Below are 20,058 nucleotides of genomic sequence, written 5' to 3'. Positions count from 1 at the left end.
TTTCAATAACATTTGCTGCTTAATTTGAAGGGAAAACCCCAGAAGATATTAAGCTGCTTTAGATCTTGCCTTTCCCTTCAGTAAAAAGGGAAAAACACGTTCATCGGTACGTTTGCTGCGTGGTGCTGGGTGAATGCTTCCCATAAAGCTGGGCTGGGCACCGTCAGGTTCATCAGAGCTGTTGAGCCGCCCCGGAGCCTGCAACCAAGCTGTCCTTGGCAAATGAGACCCCAGGGCTTGGCCAAAGTGGTATTTAAGGGAAAAAAGTGAAGCTTAACCGAAATATTTAATTATGAAATCTCCAGTGACTGTTACAGCTCCAGGAGGAAAACGTTTGTGGCTGAGGAGTGGCTCCATGCGGGATTTTGGTTTCCAGCCTCGTGTGTGACACAGGAAACTTTGTTCCGGACCGATCCTGATGAGAAATGAGCTGTGTTATTTGTCATCTGGGCCGCTGCTGTGGGAGTGTGGGGGCTCTGTGAGTGGAGCGGGGTGGGATAACTGTGCTGTGCCGTGGGGTGGGAGTGCCCAGGGCAGCCCGTTCTGTACCACGGACTTTCCCAATGCTTGGACATGTGAGGAATTCCTTGCCTTTTCTGGTGGGGGGCGGGGGGGGTTGGGCCAAGGTTTGGTCTGTGCAAATCCTACCATACCTTCTTTCTAAATCTGAATCTTTCCAGCCTTGTTGGGAGAATCTGGGGTTCTTGCTGTTCCTTTTCCTCCTTTTCACCGCTAAGAATCCTGCCACAACTGCCTCGTCCTTGTCCCAAATCCAGAATGGAAGCCAGGTTATCTCAAAAATAACATCTCGGCTTACCAAGCACTGTGCATCTCTGATTTCAAAAGAAGAGTCAGAAACTCCTTGGTGTAAATGCTGGAAGGGAGGGATCCATCCAGAGGGCTGGAGAGGTGGGCCCGTGCCAACCTCATGAAGTTCAACCAGGCCAAGTGCAAGGTCCTGCACCTGGGTCATGGCAATCCCAGGCACAAATCCAGGCTGGGCGGGGAATGGATTGAGAGCCCTGAGGAGAAGGACTTGGGAGTGCTGGTGGATGAGAAGCTCAACATGAGACGGCAATGCGCCCTTGCGGCCCAGAAGGCCAACCGCATCCTGGGCTGCATCAAGAGGAGCGTGGCCAGCAGGTCGAGGGAGGGGATTCTCCCCCTCTACTCTGCCCTGGTGAGACCCCACCTGGAGTACTGTGTCCAGCTCTGGAGCCCCCAACACAAGAAGGACATGGACCAGTTGGAGAAGGTCCAGAGGAGGGCCGCAAAGATGATAAAAGGGCTGGAGCACCTCTCCTATGAGGGCAGGCTGAGAGTTGGGGCTGCTCAGCCTGGAGAAGAGGAGGCTCTGGGGAGACCTGACAGCGGTCTTCCAGTACCTCAAGGGGGCCTACAAGAAAGATGGGGAGAAGCTGTTCAGTAGGGCCTGTTGCGATAGGACGAGAGGTAATGGTTTTAAAATAGAGGGAGGTAGATTTAGATTGGAAATTAGGAAAAAATTTTTTACAATGAGGGTTGTAGAACACAGGAACAGGTTGCCCAGAGAGGTGGTGGATGCCCCATCCCTGGAAACGTTCAAGGCCAGGCTGGATGAGGCTCTGAGCAACCTGATCTGGTTGGAGATGTCCCTGCTCCTTGCAGGGGGGTTGGACTGGATGACCTTTGAAGGTCCCTTCCAACTCTAACCATTCTATGATTCTATAAATCGCCAGCCTTAAAAATCTGGAGCTGCGTCTGAGGGATTTTTTTTTTTGGGGAGCAGCCTCGTGTAATTCCAACGAGGAGATGGAGCATAATTGGTTTCCTATGTTTTGTTTAGAAACCAACAGGTTTGGAATAGATGCTGATCCGCAGCGGATGCACCTTTCAGCGATACGGGATTGATTTTGGTGTGTTCCCGGAGCAGCAATTAAGGGATGCACCTAAAAATCCCAAAGATGAGCTTTTCTTGGGATGCAATTGGCCAGTAATTCTGGCCCAGTCCCTCAGCTGGGATAATGCTGGTGATTACAGGATTCAGCAGCAATGTCCACCCCAAGGGAAAAAGGACTTTTCTCAGCTCTTCTGCACTTTCTCTTTTCCTTGTTTGGTTTTTTTTTTTCTTTTTTTTTTAATCTTCACGAAGGTGCAACGGACTGTCAATGTCCTGGAGCGGGGCACCACCTCACCTGGTTGATGAGCTGACGAGACAAGATCAGAAGATAAAGCGCTATTTCTACTCAGCAACATGTTTTTCACAGGTTTATGTTTCTGTTTGTGTTGCAGAGTAAATATTTAACCCCACTTCCCTCTGTGTAGTAAACATGTGCGTAGTCCTGAAAGGTGAGGTACGTAACGTGCTTCACGCATGTCTCTTCACCACTGAATATTGGTTTTGTACGACAGCTGGTGAGGACCCTCACATTTCTCTTTGTGGTGGCCACCGCTGAGTTTCATCATGTCCCCAGTAATTCCCCAAGAAGTCAGAAATGCCCCCAATACGCATCTGCGCGGGAGGGAATTTTTGCGCTGGGGTGCTGTATGGTTCCAGGGGATGTGGATGGCGTGGTTAGACTTGCAGCTGAATTGCTGGTAACACCTATTCCTGTCTTCCCTGTTACACCCAGGGTGATTTTTAGCCCTGAATTACTCAAGGATGCCAAAGCTTTGAATGAAGTCTACTGAAACAAAGGAAAAACACTCAGAAAAACTAAAAATAAGTCTACTGCAGTAAAGGAAAAACACCCAAAACAACTAAAAAAAACCTATGACAAGTCTCTCCGTGGCCTTGCAAGATGCTCTGGGAGAAGCTTTCCTCTCCCGCCGGAGAGGGAGATGCGGCTCCTCATCGTCCCGTGGACTTCAGGCTGCTCTCCCTCTGTCTGGTGAGTAATTTGAACTTTTCTTATGTTTTCTCCAGTTTTGGTTTGCCTAAAACTTGTCTGACTCCATTAAATGCTTATTTTGTACTGTGTCCCCCTGGTGCTGCAAATAATGATGGAAGATGTGGCTGGTTACTGAGGGAAATGAAGAGATGTTGTTCGTTGGGAAGGTGTGGGGTGGCTGCAGAGCTGGCAACGCCTGGGCTGAGCCCCAGTTTTCCCAGCAGGAAAAGGCTGCGGTCGGGAGAAGGGGGATGGTTTTTCCTGGATGGAGAAGCTGGCTGAGATCGCTCGAAAGGCTGAGGGACCTTTGTAAAATATTCCGTCGGTCGCTGGTTCTCTCTTCTCCCCCCTTCCTGCTCTAAACCCCTGCCATCTACTTGGCTCGTCCACGGCCGTGAAGTGGGAATAGGGAATTCCTGCGGCCGAGATGCGGGGCACGCAGGTACCAAGAGCCGCAGCGGGAAGCAGCTCCTCCATCACCTCCCAATTTTTGGGATGGCTCTCCAGCAGGAGGAACGAGCTGCTGGAGGTGCCAGTCGTGGGCACGCGGCACTTGCCGAGAGCCGTGACGCTCCAAGAACCGTTCGCTCGGGGCTGGGTGGCATTTTGCCCTGGGAACGTGTCCGATTTTCTGATTGGCACTCATGGTTCCTTTGGAACCAGTACAGGTGATTGTGTAAATATCTTTCGAGAGTATTTTTTTAATGCGCCTTATTTATCTGGTAGAACGTAGCAACTCCTTAAATTTCCAGGATTTCCTGCAGCAAAGATCGTTAGGGCAACGGGCGTTCGCTTCGCTTGTTCCTATATCGAGCTCTTGGGCTGCTACCACCAAATGAATTCCCTTCTACTGGGCAGCCTATGTTTTATAAACTTCCCAACTGGTGTTTTTCCTGGGGGTCTGTAAGCATACCAGACAAGCAGAAGGGGGCGGGGGGAGCAATCATATTATCTTGGAGCTTTTATTGAAGTCATTCGATTAATCCAGGATCTAGGCAGTGTTTGTTCACCACATCTGATTATTATCTAGTTTGCCTGATTCTTTGTTTTCTCTTCAAATATTGTTTCTGCTTTGAAGGGTAATGAACATAAAGGCAAATATCTCACCTTTTCCCTCTTGAAATTTCATTAAGCTGCGTGTTTACCTTGGATGACAAGATGCAGCCCGGAGAGTGAAAGGTTTTCCGGCCACACCTTCTCCCGCTGTCTCATTCTGCCACAGCCGTCCACAAAGGGAATAAAAACATTTGCATTTATCCAGGAGATTTAATTCCTTTTAAAAGACAAGGGCTCCGTTTGTAGAACAGGTAAGTGTTTTCCGCTGGGCTCTCCATTGTGGAGCATGGCTGTGGAGGAGGTGGATGTCATTCCAGCTCTAATTAATGCCAGTTTTGGGCCATGAGCTTTTTGGTCCTGGAATTAAGGAGGTCCCACACCTACAATATCCATCCCCAGTGCAGCATCCTCCCAGTACATTCATCACCTTCATTTAACATTCTCCGTTATTTGATTTGCTGTAAAGCTTTGCCCCCTGCGATGCTTTTTAGCCAGTGGTACGAGAAGCCTGCGGTGACTGGTGTCCCCAGAGCTGCTTGGAGAGAGTGAGATAGGTAATACCGCAGTGATTCCTCCTTTCCCAGCGCGAGTGGAGGATGAGGAGGGTTGGTGTGCCGTGGACACCCAGCAAAAAGTTGCTCGGCGGGGAGAGGTGACATACTGGTCCTTTGCTAAATAATGCCTGCAGGCTGGGAATGGAGAGACCCGTGGGAAAGCTGTGGAGAGCAGAGAGTGCTGGTGGCAAAATTTGGGTGAAAGTTGAGTAGGGCTTGGTGTCGCAAATAAAATTAGTTCCTTGGTCCTTCTTCTGAAGCCTGGGAGCTCCAGGGCCTGGACTGGACGATGCCCTGGTACTTCGCTTGCTGTCCAGTGCCCAGGCATGTGGCTGCCCTGCGTGAAGTCGGACCTTGCAAAGCCTCCTCGAAGGCTCCCCAGGTCCCACTCCGGGATGTTTGCCCAAAAATTCTCCATGTCACTGTTAGTTAGCATGAAAAACCCCCATGATTCCACACCACATGTGCTGATGGGGACAAGGCTGTGGCTTTGGGGTGCAGTCCTGGGTCTGGGAAGTTTCGCTGGCGTTGGTGGTGACCATCGCCATCTCCTCGGTTAATGATGCTGAGCAGCTGGCTCCTGAATTGAGGTGAGAAACAACCCAAATAACTCTGGATTTGGTACCTTTTCTTGTTACATCACGTTTCTGGGAGCAGGGAACTGGGCTGGGTTTATAGGGATGCTCAGGGCTTCCCGGGGACCAGCCACAGGAGCAGCACAGGATTGGGGCCAGCTCGCAGGTTCGTCTCCGTTCCCTGTTTTTTGAAGGATGGGAGGATCAAGCCTGTCATGTGGAAGTACTGCACTGGAGAGCACAGCTGATGCACAGCATGGATATCCAGACTAAAATGCTGATATTTGGGAGAAACTTGGTTTCATCACGGAAACTGGCCTGGGAGCTGAGCCATCTGCATCCCCGCCTCGTACGTGACGATACCTAGCAGCGAATAAATCCCACGGACGCTGGCAGAGCTCCCGGCTGCCGCAGCACTTGGAGTCTAGAAAAAGGATTAATATTATCTGGCTGGTACGAAGGCATCCCGCGTCCTGTTCGCCTCAGACCTGACTCAGGGAGGGGAAACGTCTGCACGTGTTCGAGGGGAACATCTGGCCTTTCCTGCAACCCCTGGGCTCCTCTCCGCTCCCGCAGCCCCAGCCCTGCAGGAGCTTTGCCCTGGCCCCGGCGCGGCGGTTGGGACGGTGTTTGCAAAGCCTTTGGACATCCTTCTGCAGAGGAAGCGACTCTGGGCGTACCCCAAAGCAACGCCATCCTGTGTAAATCCCGCAAATCTCCAACCCAGGAGCCCGGGCGCTGCCATCCCCCATGAGAAAGTGGCTCCCAAGTGAATAATTGCTTCACACGAGCACAGCCCAGTTAACCCAGCCATTTATTCTCAGGGGAGTGGTGAGGAGCACTGGGTGCCCCCACCCAAGCTCTGTTTGCAGAGAGACTTGCACTAATCCCTTTGCTTTCCGGCGTGGCGCGAGCAGGACCCCGGTGGAAAAATACCGCGGGAGGCTTTGCCGAATAGCCGATCATCCCGGCTTTCACCTCCTCCCGTCGGGACGGGGTCTCTTTCTCCTCTGCTGCTGAGAGCCCTGATCCAGCCTGGTTCCTGGGGGCTCAATGGGGATGCGCTCAGCTGAGGGGACACCGGCCTCGCTCTGAGATTATGTCACCTCAAGTCTGAAAAAAACCCTGCTTTTCCGGAAATTTGGTTGCCCCAAAAGGCTCCGGATGAAAAGAAGAGCTGGAGGGGGGACCGTGTATGACTGATTCCTTTTGGAAATGAAACCCTAGTGCTGGGAAAATCCCCAAGTGGGGACAGGATTGGGCAAACCCAACAGCTACAGCCTCGTGAGCATCGTCCCCTGCTGACTCAGCAACGCTGCCCCCCGGGCTCCAGCACGGCTGGTGGGAATGTCCTGCTGCGGCCGGAGCCTCCCTGCCGTCCTTGCTCTCCCCGCCAGCTTTCGGAGCAGAGGGAACGGCCAACTCCCCCGCGCCGCGAGGCCGGAGGCAGAGCCCAGCAGCTGCGGCTCCCTCCTTGCCTCTTGGCCGGCATCGCTGGGGGGTCCCCAGCGAGGTGACCACAGGTGATGGATGTGGTGCCCCTCTTCCCCCCCTCAACTTCCTTATTTTGGGCTGGGGACAAAGCAATGAGCCCGAGTCCACATACTCTACCTGACTCCACAGACCTTTTTCTTTGCCCTGTTTCCTTTTTCTTCCAAGACCAGAGCGTTTCAACACAAAACCCACTCATATTTTCTTCGCTCCCAACTCCTTTTCCTGTAAAAATACTTCTCTTATCTCTCGACTTTCCCTTCTGCGAGTGGGCTGCCATAAATTCCCGCAGGCAGGCGGCTTTGGAAGCGCTTCCAGGGCTGTTCGCTGTGGATTTCTCTCAGCCTTTGGCTGTTCTTAATAAATGGTGCCCAGACCATCACAGAAGAAAGAGGAGGAATGCGCCTTGGATTTTTTGTGAGAGACAGTGAAGGAGTTTCCCATGGGAACGCCAATCTGGAAAGCTGCATTTTGCCACAACTCCAAAGTACTTCTTTTTTTTTTCTTTTTTATTTTTTTTCCCCCCCTTTTCTTTTTTTTTCCCATCAGATGCCCATCGTGGTGAAAATCTGCCCCCATGACTGCGCCACTTGGCTTCTCCCATGCTTCCCTGACCCCCTTGTCTTCAGCATCGCTGCCGCCAGGATGGTTCAGGGATGCGGGGAGCACGGGGCGGTCCAGCACCTTGAAGTGGGCTGTGGGGCTCCCTGCCGCAGGACGGCCTTGCCACCGAGGCTCTAGCTGGGTTAGAGACGAAGAGTGGGTGACAAGAGAGTAAATATTGAAAATCCTCAAGGGTTTTTTAAGAGCTCTGAATCCTTGTGCTTTACGGCTTAGCTTGCCTCTCTCCTTGGGAAGCATCCGCGCCTCCCAAGAGATGCATCCTGGCGCTCGCTGCTTCCCTGCGCTTCTCTCCAGAGCGACTCTGCAACAACCGGTACCAACCCTGATGCAGCCTGGGCTTTGTGCGTCCTTGCGCTCCCCATCCCCGGTTCCATGTAGCGATCCTGTTCCCACTGCTCTGCTTTGCAAACGTTGTGTAGGTCAAGCTGGAGATTTTTCTTGGCTCCGCTCCTGCCGGTCCTTGCCAAGTATGTGGTTTATTGCATGCAAATGTTAGTCAACAGTTACATTATCCAAAGGCAGCCTTTCTTCTTCTTTTTTTTTTTTTTTTTTTTCAAGCTTTAAATAAATGATTTGGCACAGAGGAGTGTAAATGTTATGTCAGCATTAGACACTGTTTAATCTTGATGGATACGTTAGTGGCGGAGCGTGACACTAAGTGACAGACTTTAAATGATGCTTTCTGTTTCTTGTTGCGTACAAACAGGAGTTCTGCTTCGTTAAGGTTGATTAAAACTCCATGTCTCCGTTGTCAGGGTGGGATTTTCCTTTTCTGTATTAATCCAGGGGATGTTTGTCACCGGGAAAGCCTGCCATGTCGCTCCCCTTGTTGTGATTAATGCTATGACACTCGGGTTTTTTGGTTATCTGCAGGGTATGGTCCTTTTTTTTTTTTTTTTTGTTCTTATGCTTTGTGCTTGGAAAAAAAAAATATGGAAAAACCAACTGGAAGTCCATCTTCTGTGCACGCAGAAGGGGGTTGCAGAGAGAAGGGTTGGGAAGGCCGGGAGGGAGGGCAGTGCTGGTTGAGATGTTTCCCCACGGCAGAGGCTGCGAAGGAGCTGGAGGTGCTGCCAGCATCCCTGCCTCCAGCCAGCACCGGTGTCAGAGCCAGGACCAGCAGGTGCCCAGGCTGCACAAAAATTGCCAAGAGAGGCTTTATTGTGCCTGTCTCACAACACGATGGCGTTTTGGTCTGGGTTACGACAAAGGCAGGGTTCATGAGGACCATGCCATGGGATTAATGCGAGGGCAGGAGACCCGACCTCCAGCCCTGACTGTGGGGACAACTTCTTGTCACTGCCAGTGACAAAGGGACACCCACGTACGGGACCTGTTGTCCCCTTCCACGTCACTGCTGGGTGAAGGCGGCCGAGCCCGGCGAGCAGCCCCCGCCTGAGGGTTTGGCAGTGAGCATCCAGCACCAGCATCCTCAGGCAAAGGGAGCGCCCCGAGATCTCCTTTGTGCCATCTTGATGCCTGCTCTTTTTTTTTTTTTATTTTTTAAATTTTAAAGCTGTCGAAATGCAAAATTAATCTGGGAATAATGGTATTTCCACTCGGGAAAAGTTGCTGCTGGGAACCGTGGCAGCGGGGGAGTGCACGCACAGGCGAGCCGGCACCCAAGGTCGCTCCCTCCCCGCCTCTGCGTGAGGGGGAAAGCGTTCACACCGCCGGCTCCCGGGGCAAATTCTTCATCTTAGGGCCCTGCAGAGCCCAGCGCTGCCCCCGGTTGCGCTGATGCGGTTGCAGGACTGGAAGGCAGGGGTGGCAATAAAAACTGGGACCAGTGCTTGTAGTGGAAAACTCTGGAGGCTGCTGGGATTGGGCTTAAATTGTGGGATTGCGGGTAATTTGGGGGTAATAAAGAAAGTACTTTCACTATATAAGCTCTTATTTTGGGGAAATATTCACCTGTTTCATGCCCGTTGGGCAGTAATTCTATGATTCTAAACAGGATTAGAGGATGCTCGGTGGTACGCCGTACCTGGCTGGGAGAGTGATGGAGCAGTGTTCGGTGCTGCGCACCGAGAAATAGTGACGAATGGTGATTTACGCCCTCTAAAAACCTTGTGAGCCAGTGCTTGTGACAATTCACTGCACAAACCTCATCTCAGTGCTGCGTCTCTTCACCCGAGAAGCCGGTGCTGGTGGGACAGCCCTGGTCGTGTCGCAGCAGAAGCAGGGACTCAAAGAAAATCTGAACCCAGAGCAAAAATAAAAAAACCACAGAGGCAGCTTGTTTTTAACAAAGACTCTGCGCTCTTTATTCCAAAGGACGATGCACGTCAGATAAAATAGTATCAAAAAAATATGTACAAAACCAGCGGCTGTTAGCACTGGACGTGCTTTGTGCCAGTGAAGGGAAGTGCGAGCGGTTGGGTGCTGAAGGAACGAGAAGGCTTTTTTTACTGGTTGTAAACCATCAGTGGGGTTAAAAAACAAGAAAGAAGCTACGACACAAGCATTTTCCCAAAGGAGTGTCCAGAAAGTTTGGTTTGTATCTAATTTTTAGTTTATATCTAATTTTTGGTTTGTATCTAATTTTCCCAGCCTAGTTCAGTCCCTCCCATCCGTGCCCGTCCCTGCTGCTTGTCTGCTACCCGTGCAAACCCCACACCGTGACCCCTGCTCAGTGGCTGCCCCGGGATGCTCAGAGCTGATAATTTGTTGCCTTTAGCACAAATTTAGCATCTCTGCACCGATTTCAGCAGCATCACAAGGGTCCAAATCCAAGGCTTTTGGCAGGACCTCCTCCCCACCCTGCGGATGCCGTCCGGAGGGATGCGTGCCTTGCGGGGGCTCGGCTCCGGGGCCATAAATGCAATTTTTTTATTTTTTTTTTTAATTGTTCCAAGCAGATAAGCAGCAGGGCTGGGTTTGAAACACATTGCAACAGCGCAGGGGAAATGGCCTTCCGTCCCGCGCGCCGGAGAACGGGCTGGGGGGCACGCAGCGTCGGAGAGCGGGAGCTGGAAGAAAAAATGTTATCTCGAGATATGAGGAGTTACTTTCAGACCGTTAGAAAGCAGCAGATTGTCCTCCAAACCGGGCAAACAGCTTTGATAGCAGGAGAAATGGAATATCTGCAGCAAAGGGTTCCAGTTCACGCGTTCTCCCTCCCTGCCCCTGAGTTTTTCCTCACCCGCGTTCCCCCGGCAGCTTGCAAGATCTGGATCCATTGGTAAGGCAAAAGATAACTTTCCAAATATTTTTGTTCAAAGGGGCAGATCTAAGCAGTTTCTGAACGTGATCCCTATTTCCCTGCTGCGGGAGGGAATAGGACCGCTATCGTTTTCAGTTATTTTCCAGAAAAAAACAGGCACCACAGAAACATTTCTGGAGATTCACAGAGAAGGAACCTCCACGTCCTTTCATTTCAGAAAATCACATTTCTTCCAGCAGAGCTGTGCTGATTTACAACCGCTGAGAAACAGCAGCTGAGCTGTTTCCTCTCTTGAAAATCTCATTTATTTCTACACTTTCTCCCATGGACTTAGTGGCACCTGAACTTTTAAGTACAATTAGTTAAAAAAAAAAAATTAAATCTCTGCTACTCTGCTAGTGCAAATAGTTATCTCACTAAAAATCGCTTGTGAAGGGACCATCCTCTCGCTGCCGTGATGCCTCGGTGCTGGGGATCAGGCTGATTCCGCTTGCAAACAGGGAGATTGCTGCTTTAAATGACTTCGGTGGGAACGTTCGAACGGTGTCAACACCCGGATATGCAAAACCCGTCTGTCATTGCGCTATTGTCCGTGTTCCCCAGCCCTTCTGGCTCGGCTGCCCCAGGCCGTTGAGGCGGCGGTTGGCACCGCGGCCCGCCACGGGCAGAGGGACAGGTTTGGGTGGGGGTAAGCTGGCGCCGCTCCATCCCGGCCCGGGGTGGCCACCTTCGCTCGCGTCCCGGCAAACCCAGTCCCCGGCTGCGGCTCTGCAGATGTCAGGCACTGGGTTTTCATGGCTCATGGCAGAAAGGAGTTTAATTCTCCCCAAAACCCACAGGTATTGCGCTGGGTGGAGGCTGCCGTGCTACCCAGGGCTCTAAGCGCCCTCTGCGATACCGCCTATGGTATCAATGGCAGAAATGCAATTTTTTTCCATTTTTTTTTCTTTTTTAAGGTTAATTTTTAGATCATACAGCAGCTGGTGGCCCACGTGTGCCAGCTGGGGTTGTGTCTGTGCCAGCCCAGGATCAGCAATTTGCTTTTTGCCTGCTTGATCTCAGCAAGGGGCAAAGGCTTTGGAGGGGGCTTCGCCCTGAAATACATGCTTTTAAAATCTTGTTGGTTTTTTTTTTTAATAATTTTTTTTTTTTTTTTTTTTACGGTTAGCAAGAAAGAGGCTTGAGTGTCAACCAGAAGATGCTGATCATTACCGCAAATGAGGTCTCCCTCCCCTAATTAGTACTAGAAAGAGTGATGCAATATTAAAAAAAAAAAAAAATTATGAGAAAAGGATGCTTTCTGCCTCAAAAACCATTACCACCAGGAGGGACTCCAGCTGTTCAGGTAGTAGAGGCAAGGCAGGTAGTGCCAGCCGCCCCGCAGCGCCAGCAGCGACGCACCGGGCAGCTCGGCTGCTTTCTGCCCGGCCAGCCGCGCGCCCAGTCCACTGATTTCGGTGGCGACCTGTTTCCTCTTGGTTTTGTACCTCCTGTTCTGGAACCAGATCTTCACCTGGGTCTCGGTGAGCTGCAGGTTTTTGGCCAGGTGGGCCCGCTCTGGGGCCGACAGGTATTTTTGGTGGCTGAATTTCCGCTCCAGTTCGATGACTTGGGTGTGGGAGAAGGCCGCCCGCGAGCGCTTGGCTGGCTTTTGGGGACGCTGCGGGGGCAGAGGGGGATCACAGTCTGACAGGTAGCTCTCCGCCGCAGCATCTGTGAGAGGAGACAGCTGCGAATTACCCACTTGGAAATAGCCCAAATCACTTACTTTTTCCCTTCCAGAGAGCGAAATATTCATATTATCACGGAAATATTTTAATTTAATGGCGCAAAAGGCATCTTAAAGTCATTTAAGGGGTTTTTTTCTTCCTAAATCACACTTTCTTAATTCATACAAGCATGCATCCCATATAAACATACATTCAAGGGACTGAAATAATACAGAAAGGGATATTTTGCTGAAATACAAAAAATACTGAAATGTAGAAAGGGATATTTTGCTGGAACACAGAAAATACAGAAAATACTGAAATACAGAAAGGGATATTTTGCAGCGCTGGTGGGTATCTGCCCAAAACCCCAAGATACTGTTGTTCTGTACATTGTGGCATCAACAGCTCTTGAGATTTTTACTGCGGAATCCATACTATCAGGCAATTCTTTGAAACATCCCCTGTGCCTACGGGAAAATCCCAATCCCCAAAGTAAACAAGTTTCTGTCCTCAGGCTGCAGAGGACGGCTCCGAAATGGGAAATCGGCGCAGCTTGAAGCAGATCGCAGCTAAAAAGCATCGAAAATAAATCCCTCACTTTTCTCCTTCATGGCTCCGAGGCAATGCCAAGAAATTTTGGGGCAGTTTTTTAAACCTTGAGGCCTGGTTTTACGTACGTACCAACAGATCTGGGCTCGGATCGCAGCTCCAAAGCTGCATCTCGGCGTTTGCCATCAATTTATTTCCCGTGGCACCGTCAGCCGTGACCCAGAAGGGTGCTGAGCTCCCTGGGAGGCGTCACCCGCAACCCTTAAAACATCTCAAGTCAATTTATTTATTTATGCAGCTAGCTCCTTTTTGTGCATTGCCCAGCTCGGGATGGAATCGGGCCAACTTTTGTTTTCCCTTAGTCATTTCTGAGTATATTTTCTTAAGATGTGAACATAATACCCAAGATAGAAACAAGGGGCTTAATTCCCGGCTCGTATAAATCATGCCTGTCCCACTGAAATCCCCAGAGGTGCGCCGCTTTACACCAGCCGCTTTCTGGGAGATTTGGTACGGCTTCGGACCATTTTTGTCATCGTCAGCCTAGTCACTTTTATGTAGAAGCTTCTTTTAATAGAATTGAAACGAAATGCCAAAAAATTCCCCTGGCCGGGGCTCTCTTAGCAAGGAAAAGCCGGTCGCTAGAGAGGAGCATCAGGAGGAGCAGGGTCATTATTAACGGAGCGCGCGATGTGCGGCGGGACAGGCGGGGGAATGATGCAAAATCGGGGCCGAGCACGGGGAAGCCGAGCCCTGCCAATTCAAGATGGGGAATTTCTAAATATCCCTGGACAGGAGGCACCGAGGAGCTCGGCTGCTGCGGCGGCGCTGCGCTGGTGGCTGCGTGGAGGCCTCTCCGAGCCAGCAGCCCTACGGTGCCCTCGCCGGGGACCTTCTGTGTTAAAGGAAACTTTATTTCCCAAGATAAATTCACTGACTGGGCTTTTTTAAAACGGTATTTTAGGCAGATTCAGTCCTCTGAGTTACCTGAAGTGCCTGGCGAAAGGTTTGGCACGGTTGCTATTTCTCTCACTTTCCCGCTGCTGAAGCGCGGATATTCCCTGGAATTTAAAGCGCGAGCTATTCGGCTCCGGGGTGCTCGAAGCGACAGAGCCTGGATGCTGCCGCCCCTTCCTTGACCCAAGCATAGACTGTCCGGATCCATTCCCCGGGCTCTGCTGGGAGCTTCCACCCCCTTACCTGCGTCTGCCTCCTGGGGTGTTCCTCGGCTTTGGGATGCTCCCGCTGGACGAGGGCTCCTGGGGGGATGCTCCGGGGCTGAGCCGCCCTCCGTTGCGGCTGCCTTCGGCTCCCTGACCTCCAGGCTGCCGAAACCTCCTCTCTCGCCCCGCTCCGCCCCATCCCAGAGGATATCTTGGATGAGGAAGGATGTCCGGGGCCTGGAGGAGATGGGCACGGTCTGCTGGGCTGCCGTCGGGGTCCGGCTCATCTCCGCTGGGCTGCTGCTGGGTGCTCTCTGCCTCCTCGCAGGGAGCACCCCGGCACTCATCCTCCTCTTCCTCTCCCTGCCCGGAGGCGTGCTGGCTTCCCAGCCTCCCGGCTCGGCGTTTATACGGCAGGCAGCCAAGCCTCCCGGGGCTGATTGGAGATCCCTGGCAGGAGCCTACGCCCTTCGGTTGTCTCTTGGCTGCTTGCTTCTCCCTCTGGCTCCGGACACCCTTGGGAAAATGCGTTTTTCAGGGGAAAAAAGTGAAGAAAATAAAAGGATTGGTTTTTTTTTTTAATTTATTTTGAGAGTTTCTTCAAAACCTTCCACTTTGATGCACTTTCAGTTTGTTGAAAAATGGGGAAAAGTGGTGAAGAGCTTTTTAATCAGCTTTGCAAAGCTGCTGTAATGAGGGCTTTAAAGCGAAAGTCAAGACATGACAGACAGGGAGAGTGGCTCCAGAGGCGAACGCCTGCACGGAAAGGGGCAGAGGGCTCACGTGAAAATTTAAGGCTGAATCTCAGGCTAATTCCTTGATCAGCTGTGGAACGGGACAGCATTTATTTAGTGCCTTTACACACCGTCCTGCAAGGCCCTTGTGTTCAAAGGCACCCAAAAGGAGCAAAACCTTCCTGATCCCAAGAAAACCCACGAGCCGAGCTCTCTGTTAGAACAGATTTTTTTTTTTTTTCTGAGTATCTACTTTATTCATAGTTAGTCTTCTAGAGTTTCTGTTCCTCGCTCATGATACAAACAGCTGTGAACCCCCCCAAGATGTGGGCAGCACATGGTTAAAAAATGACTTTGCCCCATCGTAAGGCAAAGCAAACTGGTGGGAAGCCCCCATGGGAGCAGGATCTGGCTCCGCGGATGCAGGTGAGCAGCATCCCTGGGCATGCGGTGCTGGTGCGGCTGGGGTGGGTGGGCAGGCTGCCCCACGGCTCCGTGCCCACCCGCTCCAGCACCTGGTCTGGATGCCACCACGCTGCCCAGGGGGAGGCCGGGATGGGGAGCCCTGAGGGGTACCGGTGGGTGCCCTGGCAGGACCAGGGCTTGCCCAAAGATGTGTCACCCAAAGGTGTGTCATCGTGACAGTGGGCACAGCACTGGGATGCAGGGATGCTTGCTCGGCTTAGAAGGCGTGCCGCTCCCTGGGGCTGCTCTGTGCCCAATTTGGGAGCCAATTTCCCCACTCCAGAGCCCCTACTCCTGCTGATTTTAGGCTGCTTTCGCTGCTGTCGGAGCTCATGCCTGTCCCCACCCCGTCCCCCTGCTGCGCATCCAGGGACTCAGCCCATTCTGCACCCACAACTATTTTGGGCTCTGTCGTGAACATAAGACCCAGCAGGAGGATTTCTCTCCCCAGAAACTGGGCAATTCCCTTCCTTCCAAGGAGACAATTTCCTTTCAGTTAAGCATTTTCCTGCCAACGGAGCTGGGCTGTTACGCCACAGCTTGACTGTAGCTGTCAGTGAAATGCGGTGCCGTCCATCTGCTCAACCCCTCTGTCCGTACGTCTGTCCTGGGCAGCCTCGTTGCACGGCTCTCTCATGGCCAAGTCTCTTTTCCCTTCATTCCTGGTGCCCTGATCCACGCCGAAAAGAACTCGATGAGCAGTGGGAGCTCTGGTCCGGGAGATGGTTTTGGGGAAATGCGTGCTGGTTCGTGCGCTGTTTGGGAAAGCTTGTTTTCACGGTGGGCGGCGTAGTGGATGATTTCTGATTTGGGGTGGAAGCAGGGGAGGTTTAAAGCCGCAGCCCTGGCACATGCTGCAGAGATGCCGGTGACCGAGAGGACCGGCAAACATCGGGTTTTTGGGGTATCCCACCCTACGGGAGCCGGGAAACCCCTCCAAAACACATGGAGGGGTGTAAAGGATGCCCTCAGCATCCAGCACAGCTCTCGCCTTACCCAGTCGATTCCAGGGTCTCCGTGGGGTTGCGAAGCCTTGGAGTGGTGGGACGGCCAGCAAGAGAGGATTTTTCTGGTCTGGTTTGGATGTCAGGGATGTCCCGTTTGGGAAGGGAGCCAAGGCCGGAGTGATGGGGCCGAGTGGGATTAGAGATAAAAGCTTAATTGCCTCCTGCAAGTCTGTTTTTGCCAAATGCTGGGAGGATGAGGAGCTGTCGGGAGAGGAGCGGGGAGGAGGGGGCAGCAGCCCGGAGCCGGGACGGGGGTTGCGAGGCGGGGGTTTTGCCTGTCCTGTGTGGTGGGAGTGGTGCACAGGCTCCGTCCCGGGGATATCTTGACATCGTAGTGGAAGGATCTCCGTTAAACCAACATTTTGCATCAGGCATCGACCTTTGCGTGTTTTCCCCGCTCCCCACTACGAGCACAGCCTGCACTGGGAGCCGTGGGCAGCCCGATGAGGGAGTCGCTTCAGCGAGGTCTCGCTGGGTCTGTCCTGTGCGTGCGAGGCCGTGGATTTGTGCTGCCGTTCGGGAGAGAGCCGAGAACGCTCGCCAAGAGTTAGGGAGGGGTTAAACCCTGGCAGCTCGCCCAGCTTGGACCACAGGGTGATCATCTTCCTGTATTAATTATTAGTGTTAAGGTTGATTTCGGGTTTTGCATTGTTTTTTTTTCTTTTTTTTTTTTGCTTTGGGTCAGGTTTTGATGCTCAAATGTAAGTGGTGGAAAAGTCAAAACACTGAGTGAGGAACGGCAAGAGAGTGAAAACACACAATTTCACCAATTTGTTTTTTATTTGCAAATGATAATAATAATAAAGGGAGAAATGAACACCTGTGCTGGGAGGTATTAAGAAATATAAATCAGAAAAGTATCTCGAGAGGAAATCAAAGCATTAAATAGTGCCCATAAAAAAGTGAACGCGCAGTGACGTGCGCAGACCCTGTTTTCCAGTCGTCCTGAGAAAGAAAACCAGTGTTCACACTGCGGTGGCCGTGTGCTGGCACCCCGGAGGAGCACACCCTCCATGGAAGCGGGCAGGGTGAGACTCCAAAACATTTGTGTTTAAATAAATAAATGCCCTCAGTCGTCGGGACCCCAAAGTTGCAGTGCTGGAGCAGCAGCGGCCCCTCTCTCCCGAAATGCCTTTGCAGAGACGGGGCAGCACGAGCTGCCTGGAATGGGACGGATGCTCCGGACATGTCCCACTGTCTGGGCTGGCAGAAACCCTCTGGATTTGGTCCCCATCCTGGTGAAGTCTGAGCTCTGGAGCGGAGAGGGGCTTTCCTCAGCGCTTTTCAGGCCCTCCCGGCCTCCGTGGCCATCTACCAAGCCCTGATCCCCGCTTGCACGGCGCCTTGCAAGCGCGGGGGCTGGTGCTGAGCTGCGCCGGCCGTGCCCAAGCTCACGCTCACGCTCACGGTGTGGGTGGCATTGGGGGGCACCCCAGTGTAGCCCCCCGTGTAGCTGGCACCATACGTGCTGCTATAGGTGCTGTAGTAGGAGCTGTAGGGGTAGGGGCCGGTGGGGATGCCGTACGGGGCTGGGTAAGGCTGGGAGCCCCCCAGACAGGGTTTGCCGTCCCTGACCAGTACGGGCACTGCCACCCTTCGTGGGGGTGGCGGGCGGGCAGCCAGCTCCAGGGATTTATCCTGCCTTTGCCTCTTGCACTTGTACCTCCGGTTTTGGAACCAGATTTTCACCTGCGTGGAGGTGAGTTTGAGCGCGCTGGCAAGGTGCTCCCGTTCCGGAGCGGAGAGGTATTTCTGTTGCTTAAATCGCCGTTCCAGTTCAAACACCTGGGCTTGGGAGAATAAAACTCGGGGTTTCCTCTGCTGGCGCTGCTTGGGGTGGTGGTGGGGGTCGGCTTGCTTCTCATCTGCCTCCAAAGGGTGGGCGAGCAAACATCTCCCTGCAGCGAGAAAAAACCAAAGCAGTGAGATCCAAGCCGCGTTCTGTTCCCAGTGAGGCGCGTTTCCGAAGGAAGGATCAAACCGGGAATGGGGCTCCTTGGGAATGAGACAAAGTAGGGCTGATAGTTGACATGAATTAATTCTTTAATACGTTAATATGAATTTTCCTGGGATGTTTAACAGGAATTCAAGAAAAAGACCCCTTTTTATGAGTGGAATTAGAAGCTTGACTGCCGTGTGGATTTTGGATAATGCCTCGATTCCGTCCCGCCTATCGACGCCTGTGCTGCACGGAGGAGCAGCATACGCTGCAGATTCGAGCACCCCAAACTGCAAACCCCCTTCCCCACCCTCCTGCTCCAGAGGGATGGAAGCGACGGCAGTCAGACCTCCGGCAGGATTTACTCCAGCACTCCAGGAAAGGGGAATCCCGCAGCAAACCCAGAAAAACGAAGGGGCTGGGAACGAAGGAGGAAAAATCGCTGGATCTGAGAGAAAATGGAAAGTAGGTTGATTTTTTTTTTTTTTTTTAATTTGCTGGGGTTTTGCGTTGCAGGGGGTGTTGCGAAGCGATCGCTCCGTGGCTGGTGGGCTGTGCTGGGGTACCCTGGGGCTCAGGGAATTTGGGGGGGATGCTGCGGGGAAATGGGGTGCTGGGGGGCTCTGTCTGCAGGTACGAAGCAAGCAGGGAGCTCTCCCTGGACCCCTCTTGCCCTCTCCGCCTCTCCGGCTCCGTATCCCAGTGCCTCCCAGCGCTCAAGCTCTGGTCCTACTGGTTTCCCCGGTCCGCAGCCGCCGGGCATTAGGGAAACGGGAGGAAAGGAAACTTTTGCCGGATTTTAGCCGCAGGGAGAAGGGGTCCCGTCCGCATCCGCGGGACCGATCGTGCTTTGGACGGGCGATCCCCGTCCCCAGCCGGGACAATTTACGGGGCGTCGAAACGGAGGTTTGGGTGATCGAAAACAGTGGCGATTTGTGCGTTTCGGTGTACAAACAAAACAAAACAGAACAAAAAAACCAAAAGCCCCCAACCCTCCCCAAAAACCAATCCCGGCTGTATCCATCCCCCGGATGGATGCGCGGCTGCTCCGGGGCTTGCGAGTTGCCTGGAAAATGCTCCAAAAACCCCAAACGCTGGGGAAAAAAAAAAAAAGAAAAAAGTGAGGAAAAAGGAGGAAACTCGGCGAGATCGCGGTTGGAGGGGGCTCGGCTGCCCTCGGTTTTCCACCCCAGGGGAAGGAAAGTGGCTCCGTGGGGGTGTCCGTCCATCCCTCCCCCACCAAACCCCGCGGGTCACTTACGCGGCGGCTCCTCGTCCTCCCCGTCGGGGCTGCGGGCAGCCTGGGGGCCGGGGGCGGCGTGGGGTCCCCCGGGGGGTCCCGGCCGCTCCAGATTGAGGATGTCCTTCACCGAGAAGGGGGTGGGCAGCATCTTCCAGGGATGGGGGGGGGGTGGGGAGAGGGTTGTCGGAGCCGGGGCTGTGCTCTCCGGGACCCGCTCCTCGGCTCTGACCCTCCTGCCCAAGCACCACCCCCGCCGGGCCGGGATCTGGGGGGGGGTCCCAGGGGTTGAGGGGAGTAGGGGAAGGCGGGTCGGTCCCCCGGGGTGGGGGGGGTCTCGCTGCCTCCCGGGATGCTCTGGCCCGGCCCCATGCGCTGCCCCCCATTCATCTCCCGGGGAAGGAGCCAGACCCCTGCCCCTCTCTATTTCCAAAACAAGGGAAATGAGAAGGGGGGGGGGGGGGGAATAGGGCTGAGCCGCAATAAAACAAATCAAGTCGATTTGAGCTCCATTAAGGTCACATTAGCGAGCGGCTTTGGGAGATAAGGGCTGATAAGGGGCGCAGACCACCTAGGTTGGGGGGGGGGGATGCTGGGAGAGCCCCTGTCAACTTGGGTTACCCCCCGACAGCAGCTCCCGGCCCCGCTTCCCTCCCAGTCCCAGTGCTGCCTTAGCGGGTGGCCATGGAGCTGGCAGATCCCCAAGCTGGGGCATGGAGTGTGACCGGGGTCCCCCAGTATAAATTTGGGGAGCAGGGCTGGGTCCCAGTAGCCCCGTGGGGCAGCGGGGAGCCCCAGCGGCCGTGGGGTGATGCTGGGCCTTATCTGGGCCCAGTGACTGGCTATTTCAATTAAAATTCCTGGCCGGCCTCAGGGGCTGGTGTTTGCTGATAGCCCTGACAGAGCGGAGCTA

The 20,058-nt window shown here is 53.2% G+C and overlaps 2 protein-coding genes and 1 long non-coding RNA gene across 3 annotated transcripts; 1 reads left to right on the top strand and 2 right to left on the bottom strand.

Moving 5' to 3' along the window:
• The first annotated feature begins 1,695 nt into the window (after positions 1–1,695).
• LOC147597380 (uncharacterized) lies at positions 1,696–4,780 on the top strand. Its single transcript, XR_015261228.1, has 2 exons — positions 1,696–3,538; positions 4,004–4,780. It is a non-coding gene; the product is annotated as an uncharacterized LOC147597380 (long non-coding RNA).
• A 4,424-nt stretch (positions 4,781–9,204) lies between these two features.
• On the bottom strand, positions 9,205–14,123 carry NKX3-1 (NK3 homeobox 1). Its single transcript, XM_086767886.1, has 2 exons — positions 13,798–14,123; positions 9,205–12,049 (listed from the first exon to the last, which is right to left on the bottom strand). The coding sequence occupies exons 1-2, from the start codon at positions 14,105–14,107 to the stop codon at positions 11,652–11,654; spliced, it is 708 nt and encodes a 235-aa protein (XP_086624012.1). The 5' UTR covers positions 14,108–14,123; the 3' UTR covers positions 9,205–11,651.
• Positions 14,124–17,277: 3,154 nt separating this feature from the next.
• Positions 17,278–19,296, bottom strand: NKX2-6 (NK2 homeobox 6). Its single transcript, XM_086767724.1, has 2 exons — positions 19,167–19,296; positions 17,278–17,864 (listed from the first exon to the last, which is right to left on the bottom strand). Exons 1-2 carry the CDS (start codon positions 19,294–19,296, stop codon positions 17,278–17,280), a joined length of 717 nt encoding a protein of 238 aa, XP_086623850.1.
• Between the last annotated feature and the right edge of the window lie 762 nt (positions 19,297–20,058).

Source organism: Chlamydotis macqueenii, chromosome 27, assembly GCF_036417535.1.
Source record: "Chlamydotis macqueenii isolate bChlMac1 chromosome 27, bChlMac1.mat, whole genome shotgun sequence".
In the NCBI taxonomy this organism is placed as follows: domain Eukaryota; kingdom Metazoa; phylum Chordata; class Aves; order Otidiformes; family Otididae; genus Chlamydotis; species Chlamydotis macqueenii.
The sequence above is the reverse complement of the archived record's forward strand: the minus strand, read 5'-3'. Positions and strand labels throughout refer to the sequence as shown.

Coding starts and splice junctions, on each gene's coding strand:
- NKX3-1 (XM_086767886.1), bottom strand. CDS start 14,107: ATGAGTGCCGGGGTGCTCCCTGCGAGGAGGCAGAGAGCACCCAGCAGC. Junction 12,050..13,797: donor ACCCCAGGAGGCAGACGCAG/GTAAGGGGGTGG, acceptor CTCCTCTCACAG/ATGCTGCGGCGGAGAGCTAC.
- NKX2-6 (XM_086767724.1), bottom strand. CDS start 19,296: ATGCTGCCCACCCCCTTCTCGGTGAAGGACATCCTCAATCTGGAGCGG. Junction 17,865..19,166: donor GGAGGACGAGGAGCCGCCGC/GTAAGTGACCCG, acceptor TTCTCGCTGCAG/GGAGATGTTTGCTCGCCCAC.